The 10,348-nt window shown below is 37.2% G+C and overlaps 1 protein-coding gene across 3 annotated transcripts in view; it reads right to left on the bottom strand.

The window, feature by feature from the left end:
• The window catches only part of LOC109863857 (transcription factor Sox-19b), a 29,528-nt gene extending 19,708 nt beyond the window's left edge, over window positions 1-9,820 (bottom strand). For all 3 annotated transcript variants that reach the window (XR_002251387.1, XM_020444490.1, XM_020444489.1), the window contains exons 1-2: window positions 9,301-9,820; window positions 6,003-6,271 (exon numbers count right to left, since the gene is read on the bottom strand). Coding sequence is in view for 2 of the 3 variants with exons in the window: in XM_020444490.1 (XP_020300079.1) it covers window positions 6,003-6,271; window positions 9,301-9,308 (277 nt within the window). In the remaining variant the exon portion in view is untranslated. The remainder of the gene's footprint in view (window positions 1-6,002; window positions 6,272-9,300) is intronic.
• Window positions 9,821-10,348: the final 528 nt, after the last annotated feature.

The following is a 10,348-nucleotide window of genomic DNA, read 5'->3' on the forward strand; positions in this document are numbered from 1 at the left end:
GGAAGCCTTTGTTCTAAACAAATACGTCGAACCTCGCCCACCTCTCGTATACCGCCTTCACTTACCCATCCACCCCTTTCTTGTTCGACCGTGCCACCTGTCTTTCAGACGGGAAAACGTGTATCGATTGGATAAGACATACTGTAAATAGAAAGCAGAGATACCTCTTTGCGTGAACGGAAGCTGTCGCCGCGTTTTTGAACTCCAAAGGCAAATTTGCATACACGATTTGCCAATTTGTTGACTTGGACCTGGGCTGTTACTCAAATTATATGTCAGATGATGGAGTTCTTGCATCGTTCCGTTAATTTGTTGATCGTTATGTTGAGTTGAAGAACCGTGACAAGTTATATCATTCAAGTTGCAATTTTTTTGTCTCTTTGCTACCAAATTCTCCGGTAAAATAAATCTACGAGCTGCAAGCTAGCGTCTCGTCGTGAGACGACCGTGTCCCGCCAACGTGGCAGCCATTGTTGGCGTAGAGCAGTGCAAACCCCCTCCGGAGAATATTGTATCGCCGTTGTATCAGCCGGTGTCTGGGTCGGTGTCGTATCCAGCGAGTTCCGTTTCTAGAATGCCAGAGCCGGGGCTTCGCGCTTTGTGCGCGCCTCGGTGACGGCCGACAACAAGTGGTAATTAATTCTGTGCAAAACAATCAGCTCGCCGCGCTGGCGGAAGACGAGGTAGTGGAGCGGTTGGAAGGCAATGTAGGGGTTAAAAACGATTCGCGATTCGCTTCTCTCTTCGTCTTCGCGTAATGAAACCCTTCTGAAATTCCTGAAAGCGTTTAAACACAAATCGCATGGAATATAAAATATGTGTGTAAAACAAAAACTCCAATTTTTTCAACTTGAAAAACAAACTTAAGACTATAAAATAAAAAAAAAGTGAATTATTTACTTCAACGGCACAGGTTAGACTCAGAATATATCCCTACTCGCACTCTCTTCCGCACTCGGGCTGCGAAATTACTGTCGTTAGTTTAATTTCAATAATCGATAATCCGTACACAAATTGAAAACAAAACATTTGTTTGATTGTATAATACATGCAACATGTAACATGCGCTTTCTTGTCTCGATGTTTTTCTTTCAGAAGTGCTTAAATTGTTATCAGCGCAATTAATACAAAGCACACCAATGTTTGACAATCAATGCGTGCGTTTTAGTATGAAAGATCGCATATCATTAAATATATTTATCAATTAAATTTGCTGGAACAGGCAGTTTTCAAATTCATTGGTAATGTAATTCTTGCATAAAGCACTCTGTTTAATAATGAAGACCCAATTACAAAAAAAAAAAAAAAAAAAAAAAAAAAACCAGTAACCGCTGAATTCTCAGGCTTACAGAAAACGCGCGAGAATTCTTCCTATTCGCGACGAGAATTACACACACGTTCGAGAGGGACACGCAAAAGTATCGTGTTTTCAAACGGCATTGATGTTGCACTGCGTATATATGTATATATATATATATGCTTATAATTCTCATACGCTTACGTCAGAGAGAGAGACATACGTCATCGGATAAGCGTTACGTTCGATAATAGCCGCGGGATTTCATTAAATACCATTCAGCGGCCGACGTGCGGTATAATTACGTCGTTAAATAAAGCGACACGGCTAAAGGGAAATCCTATCTCGAGTCCTCTTCGCGTGCTACGCTAATAGCCTTTACCTTTTCTTACGGCGCGAAAACAATGGCGCCGTTATTCTCGTTACCGGCGTCGTATCGTACCAATTAAGAAGATGCCTGGAAGGCACGCGTATTATTCGCTATATACTCGATTTTCAGGACCCTTTGCGAGGCAAACGGCAGTTTCATCCTTTCTTCTCGTGGCGAATACAATCTTGGGATATCTCTTATGTGATTTAACACAGTCGTCGTACAACCAAATAGTCTTTGACGCACGATGATTATTTTATAGTAAAACTTTGAATATATATATATTCTGACGTCGTTATTATCCCTCTCAATTCTGAATCTTTGGGTCTTTTTTTTATATAGCAGCACCTTTCCAAACTCTCCAGAAATGGCCATAATGTTGCGGCAAAATTTGTTTTCTATTCAAATCAAATCAAATCAAATATATAAAATCTACGTATCTCGCTTTTAAGATGTCCCCAAAAAATTTGATTCAAGATTATTTATGTACATGTTACAAAGAGTTTTTCGGTTTTTTTTTTCAAACCGTTTTTATTGGTGAAAATATCTCAGAAATAAACGTTGTACTTGCAACTGCACTCTTGTGTTCTCTTAATCTTTCGCAAACCTTTCCGCGTGCGAACCTCTTCTTGCAAAATTCGCTGAAGAAACGGATTTCGTTCATGAGTATCTCGAAGTGGAACGGCGGAGATTTTCGCCTTTGTGACACAAAGAGCGGCTCAAAGTAGTGACGGAGAGAGAGCTGCTTTTAAGGGAACGGGAGCTTTAAGCTCGCTCGGGGACGATCATTTTTAATCACGCGCGCACAAGGGGAGAAGATGCGTGTACCTGCACACGTGTTATATATATACTATATATATGTATATATATATATATGTATATATATAAATATATATATCTATACTATATCGCCTTTGTCGCGCCAGGCGTCATTGTTCTCGCGATTCTATAGGACATAGGTAAAGCGCAACGCGTTCGAGGTTCTCCGCGAATTATTTCCCTTCTCACGTATCATGTGAATCGATGAATGGTTGCCTTAAACGCGATCGAGTTTACTTCCGCCGTGAAAGATTTGTGAAAGCTAGGTGATAATTCTCTCTGTTTCGACAGTCACAATATTAAACAATTGTTAGTTTATTCGAGTTTTGTATTCGAAGCTAATCGCGCTGTCGAAAAATTACGATCATTATTAACGTTTCAGCTGACGTCGAGCATCGTTGTTATTTTCTTAATGCAATCGACTCAAGAAAAAAAATTCGTTTCTGACTTTTAACGACTGTTAAATATTTTATGCAAAAGCAGATCTTCTTTCAGTAAATACTGATTTTTTGCGAAAGAGCTTCAGTTTTTTACGACACGAATAAGCAAGGTTTGCGAAACGCCGACGGAGACGACGTTGGTCGAATAATTAAATTAAATTGTTCCGTAGAACTGTGGGATAAGCGACCTGTTTTCGAAAAAGATTACAAAAACTCGACAAGAGTCGTCTCTCTAACGCGCACGAAGAAAGTTGATGCCTCTTCTTCAAGGCTTCGGCAAGCGGCAGAAATACTTCATTACGATGAAAGCTTCTCCCGAGTCTCTTCTTCTTCACAAGTCCCCTACCATTTCTCTCCCATGTGTTTATATACCCTCTATTCCTCTTTCGTTTCTCCCTCTGTGAACTTCTCTCTCGGGGGTGTTTGCATCGCGTACGTGCGTTTTTTTTACGGTGTATAACGCTGTGATGAAGGTAGCTTCAGGAGTAGGAGAGAGATTAAGATTCCGAGATAAAATTGCAACATGATTGTCGAGCGCGGCAAAAAAAAAAAAAGATTGTGAAATTATATTTGAAAATCAAAATACCGTGAATGTAAAAATTACAGCAGTTTTATCGCGTCATTGTTACTACATGTAATTATAACAATATAATTTTATATATAATTATTAATAATAATATTATTTAAGTATTAATGCTGTATATATTAATATTAATAATTAACATTAATCATATAATTAATACTATATAATACAATTAGTAATAATTATTTGTGTTAATATATTTTTTGTATAGATCCTATATACATACATGTTATAGTTCACAGTTTGCAATAACAAATTTGCGTTTACATTTACATATAATTTTACTAAGAATGTTTACTTAATGCATCACATTTCTATCTTGATTTTCTTATCTCACTCTAATTGTTTTTTGCCATTATCTTTGAACCGCTCGAATTATTCACTCGAGTAGAGTCTCGAAGGTAAAAGGAAAAGGGTTGGTTTGGTCAACCAACTTGCGCACAACGGCAACGTTACAGCGAGGTCCAATAACTAGATTAGCTCTAAGCGTCTCTCAACAGACATACTCACACTTTAAAGAACCTTTCTCCCACTCACACTGGGATTACTCCCTTTAGGATCTACCCCCCTGAGCATCCAGCGTGTCGTGAAACGTGGCGAATTGTCCGCTAGAAAGATAAGCGGGCAATTCGCCACTGATCGCCATCTACTAATTGACGCAATAAAATCGACGATCGCTTTATCGCACTTTCCAACCGGAATTATTTCCCGCGTAAGTCAATCTCGAAAAACGAAAACGTATTTGTTTTTCGACGAAACAATTACTTTATTAGATTTCTGTTGCACTTATGTATATTAAATCTATCAAATTTCAAGTGCTTGGATTGATTTGAAACATTGAGAATTTAGAAAAGAGAGATGTTGTATCATACAACTTACATTTGTTTCGCTCTTATTTGTTTTACTTGTTGAGTAACATGATGTAATTCTCTTAAGTTTTAAAATCAGCGACGAAAAACGAGAAAAATGCAAAAAAAAACGTTCCAAATATGTATAAAAAGATCGTGATATGTATAAAAAGATAATATTAAAAGATTTTTTATTATTGCACTATTCCAAAAGAGTCAACGTCTACCTCTGCGATTTATAGTTTGAGCAGTTTTTATGGAAACCATTTTTGAAATTTCTAAAATGTTTATTATGCGCACCTAAACAATATAAAGAAAAGAAATTTTCTTGGAAAATTTATCTAAATCTTTGTCAAAATCGAAAAAGTCATAAAACGTGACTGTTTTGTAAGAATGTCAGATACAAAAACCTAATAATTGTAAATTCGTTCCGAAGTTGTTTTGTCGTAGCACGTAAGGAATTGCAAGAAGAAGGAAAATTTGCGGAGATAATGCAACGAAGTGTATCATCCTTTGGAAAATATGCTCGGCGGCGAAAAAGCGACGGAAAAGTGACGCGTTGACAAAAGGAGAAACGTGGAAGAAGAACGTAGAATGGGAGAATAGGAAATGGCTGAGAAGGGCAGGAGAATGAGAGATGGAAAGAGGGTGGGTACATCGAAGGTTCGAGCGTGCGCATCATTTTTATCGAGGAGGTGGAGGAGGAATAGTGGATGGCGAGTGGAGGTAGAGGAGGAGACGCTTCCCTTATTCGTCGTTGTCGGGGAAACGAAAAATGGGGGGATAGACTGTACGAGGCGAGGAAGAAAATGACGGATAAAGGAGCTCGAGGGAGTTGCGGAAGGTTCTTTGTCGACCGGGGTATTTAACGGAAATACTAGGCGGAATATCTCCGTCGACGCTAAATCACGCGGACGTGTGCGCGAAGTCGTTCATAAAAGAAGCGATGAGAAATAATATGTCGTGACAGATGATCTCCGTTTGTTCATACTGAATAATGTTTGCAGCAGAAAACTAAGTTCTCATCAAGTTATGAATAAAATGTATCAATCAATTTCAGATCAATCGATCTTCGTTTCTTATACCTAAACAGTTACCGTTTGGCATCTGAAGAATCTAAAGTGCAGATCGAGTTTTGAGTCAGAGATTTTAGACATTTTTCAGTTTTTTTGTTTGTCATAATCAGTCTCGTTGGAGACTCGAGTGCGATTTCCGACTCAATCATGCGCATCAAAATATTTTTTGAACTTTGTGCGTTAATTATCTCATCAAATCGTCACTCCCTACGTATGATCCCATAACTCCAAAACGCAAATTTTAGAGGAGAGCAGTTTAAAAGTATAAAGCTTCATATGTTTCCCTATAGTTAGGGATCTTTCGGTTTCAAATTTGTACCTTATTTATGAGTATTTTTTTTAAATATTTGGTGACCATAAAGAACATGACTTTCTAAGTGTCATTATGCAATAAACTGAAAATCCCATATGTGACACTTATGTAATTATACGTAGGGAGTGACGAAATGTGAGTATTCAATTTTGCTAAAAATTTTGAAAATGTTGAGTTCGAGAAGTTTATGTTATCTACCTGCAGTTTACATAATAAATAAGATAGATATATAAAAAGATTAGATTTTAACTCGTACCGAGTCTTTTGGAAATCTCGCTGTTGTGCATTTTGGGGTTTTCTTGAGCAATTTTTCGCCGTTGTAATCGAGACCAGACCATGAAGGCATTCATTGGCCGTTTAATGTGCTCGGCTTGCACCTTTTTACTTGCCGGACCAAGTGGACTCCCGAGACCGATTCCTATCGGAGTAATACCAGCTGCACCCGGTGACGACGTTCCTGTCATACTCTGTTGCATACTTCTGAGGGATTCCTGAAATGATCCGTCGCACATGCTGCCGCCGGCTCTGTAATTAAACACAGCCACCAATTAGCGACCCTTGTTAATCTAGTCTGTCCGGGGATCACGCGTAAATCCCGGGGGTAAATAGCGTCCGACAAATGTCAAAAGTGAAGACTTGGACTTGTCACCAGGGGGCTTTCGTTTTGAAATAATATTATGTTTTATCAGTTGTAATTCACAAGTCGTAAATTATTTTCGCAATGTCGGGGACGCGGCACAAAACATCGCAAATATTACAGTATTTAAATCGCGAAGATAGGAGTCAATTAATATCTCTTAATACTTTTCTAGAAAAATTAATTTTTTTATAATTAATATTCATTAATGTTAACGAAAATATTAAAACATACAAAATATAAGAACTCGATCTGTTGCACAGCAATAATTAAACTATTCCAGATATATTAGGTTAACCAAAAATTAAAATAGAATATAAAAAAATTACTTTTTCTTTTGTTTCTTGTTGCGATATATTGTGACACTGTCGCTAAAACTTATCCCGTGGAGAGTCAAAACGAGACGAGAGTAAACTTTTCTCGGTATCGACAGTATATAATTGCTTATTCGTTTGCTCTGCGATTCATAAGCAAATTAATCTTATCCTTTTCTTCGTATCAAAGCTATTAACCAATCTCGGCACGTTCCGCGTGCTCTTTCGTACTTTATTCTTCACCCTAAACGTCACCCCTGCGGCAAAAGGGTGCGCCAGAACGACTCACTTTCCTTTTTCTACTCTTCTGGCCTCCTCCCTCGATTTCTCTCTTACTCGTACCGATAATCCTAACTTCTCGAACTAACACAATTACCGCACTGAATCTCCTTGAGCGTTCGTTAAAAAAAAAAAAACCTGTAGTGGTCAGAGAAGAACCCAATGGAAAACAGAAAGAGCGAGAAAGAAAGAAAGAGAATGTGAGAGGGAGTGGTAGTTACGATTTTGCAGGGTTAGATTTGCCCCCTACTAGCGAGGGAGTAACGAGAGAGCGAGTGCCACCCTCGAGTGTCATTCAGGACGGATTAATAGATACGTCGGTTAGGCAAGGGGTGGAACAACCACCCCGTCATCATCGTGGTGTTTGGGGTGCTCTCGCGGAGAATACTCCCTCTTTTTACTTTCTCTCTCTTTCTCTCTCTCTCTCGAAGATAGATCTCGCTGAGACCGAAAGATGCTGGAAGTAATAGCTGTTGACAACGAGGTACGAAGGGGGATTAGAAAGTGCTAATTGAATGTTTACGCACGGGTCACCGAAAAAAGCAGTATAGCGTAGCAAGCCGCAATTATTGCCTATTTTAAGTAAGCGAGCGAGTAAAAAATAAATGAACGAACGAATATAGAAAGACGATGAAAAATTTTTAAATGTAATTTTCCATAAAAAGCACTAACAATGAATATAATGAATGTAATGAAAAATATTAAGCTTTATACTATGCGCAAGCGGAGTAAATAAAAATTATCGTGAATGTATCAAAACGCTCGTTTGTTAAAATAGTTATATATATTCATATATTGCAACAATAACGTACAACCGCGAGAGTAAAAACGCAGATTGAATTGTGCGATGTGAAGACAGTGAAGTTTTAAATGCCGAATTAATTCTTTTTTTTTTTATGATTCATTTTTAAACAATTTTATGTAATTGTTGTACAAACATTTTTTAAGTCTGATGATTTGAAAGCTGGTTTCTATTTTGTAGCGCACTGTATACTTGTAACATAGATTAAAAAAAAGAATAATGTAAAACGAAAAACTTTCGTAATCCTGAGAAGAATCAGTATAAATAAATCTAATCTATAAAACGGAAAATTTTTCTACACAATTTTGAAATCTCTATTCACTTTCAAACCTATTCAAATATCAACATTTGTTTTGCATCAACATTTTGCCCTTAATATTGTGAATTATTATTTTTTCCGAATGCAACACTGAAATTTAAAGCTATTACAAATACAAGGTTTGAAAGAATGAACAAAAAACCATTTGTTCAACATCTGATCTCATGTTGTTTAAGTGTAAAATACAAGGTTTAAAAGAACAAAAAATCATTTGTTTAACATCTGATCTCATATGTTGTTTAAGTGATCCCTTCCTATCTTTTTCTTTTGTTTTTAATGAGCATGAAAAACTATGCTATAAGAAAAGCTGTGCTTGTGGCGCGACGGAAATTTCATTTATGTGTCGGGGTTTCAATTAATTACCAATTTTCTTAACAAATGCAAAACAATTGTAAAAGTTGATCAAACTGAGAATGAATTTGGCAAAACGCAAGTAGTGAAGGTCTACGCTCGATGTGCTTTCTTTACCGAGAGTTCGATAATATTTTGGCTCGAAACCGTATCATGAGTCTGACTCGTGATCTTCATGTATTCAACGTCTCAAATTTAACTTGTTATTAAACAGAAGTTCACGTGTTCATGCGAATAACAATATGCGGTGTCTTACAAATAGGAACGAGTACACGACGTCATTCGAAGATCAGTTGGAACGTTAACTTTTGGCTCTGTTCTAGATCTATACAACGAAAGAGTTTCTAAGGTGGCATATCGCATTAATATATTTCGATTGTTTTCTAAACTTCGTTCAAAGCCGATTGTCAAACTCTTCAACAATTTTAACAGTCACTTGTTTATCGTTTACAATTTTGTTTTATTCGAACATAAATTTTCTTGTACAATTTAATAAACGTTTTCGGGAGTCACAGAAGATCTTATAGATCTAGGTGACATAAAGGGACTCTAGTAGCTCACCCGCTCCTATCTTATTATTATTATTAATAAACGTTTTTCTCAATATGGTTGTTTTAAAGTCGCAATTTTTTATCAACAGATAAGTTTTTTAAACTGAGTACATGCTTCAATGTACTTTTTTCACCTGTGTATATAAAACTTTATAAAATTTTTTATTGAGAGAAAGAGAGAGAAAGTGTGTGTGTTTAAAAATTAAATTTTGAAACCGAATTACACGAGAAATTTTGTCGTCGGAACATGCGTTTTAAATGATAGAATATAAATCTATTCTCGACCTTTTCACAAACTTACCTACTCATATAGCCGGCGGCCCGTGATGAATGAAAGTCCAGATCAATTTTGTCGCCGTGGTTGAGACTTACGTCTCGCAAAGTGTATATCTTCCAATTTGCCGCGAACGGCACTAAAATTCTACAGTCTCACAAAATGAGTGTTGATAATGAGAATAGTGAGTGATTGACCTTCATGGTCAATCGTGTCTAGTTGGTCCATCGCCGTACATGACGTAACCAGAAGACCAAATAAATTTCACTGAATGAATGAATTTATAAATAATGTTCTTCTCACTTCACTAATTACTATGCACACAATTGTAGATTATCTGGCTGCAATCACTGTTCACGTCACTACGCGTCCATATGTCAATTGTAACACACATCATAACCGTACTGCGAAATTAATTGAAATAACTACTTTTCTTCCAAAATAAAAAGTTTGCGCGAACGTTTGCATGATATTTCGAACTAATTATCGTAAATTATTTAAAAATAAAGCTCATATCGCATGTATGGATGCTGTGCACTTCCCCGAGGATCGTGGAAGAGTGCTGTATACCCAGCGACGACCGAGATGCAGCGGCGGAGGGCTTACTCCTAGAAATCCCCTCTTCTCCCCACCTATCGCGGCCTCGGCAACGCGTCAGCCAATAGTTCGCGGACGGGGGCGTACACACGTTATACGTAAAGCATTCGATGTTCTGATTGGCTTCTGAGTGGGAAAATTTGTCACAATATCTTTTAGTGTATTTCTTAGAGTACTTCTTCGCATCATGTATTTTTTTACGTACTCTTTTATCTGTCTTATTGTATCGCTCTTCCGCTTTCTCGAAACATTCCAATAAGTTTTTCTCAGGTATGTCTCTTGCCATACGAGTGATTATGAAAAAATATCTAGAAATATACTAGAAAAAAAAATATTAATTGAAAAAAATTAAGTTAACAGAAGACACTCCGAGACTTAAATGTGATCAGCTCTTTCAAATAAGCGTAATTGTTTGCTTAATTTATTAATAGCATGTACAATACATAACGGAATAGAGTTAGACTCAATTACGACGTTC

Source organism: Pseudomyrmex gracilis, unplaced genomic scaffold (assembly GCF_002006095.1).
Source record: "Pseudomyrmex gracilis isolate BER0280 unplaced genomic scaffold, ASM200609v1 scaffold_14, whole genome shotgun sequence".
NCBI lineage: Eukaryota > Metazoa > Arthropoda > Insecta > Hymenoptera > Formicidae > Pseudomyrmex > Pseudomyrmex gracilis.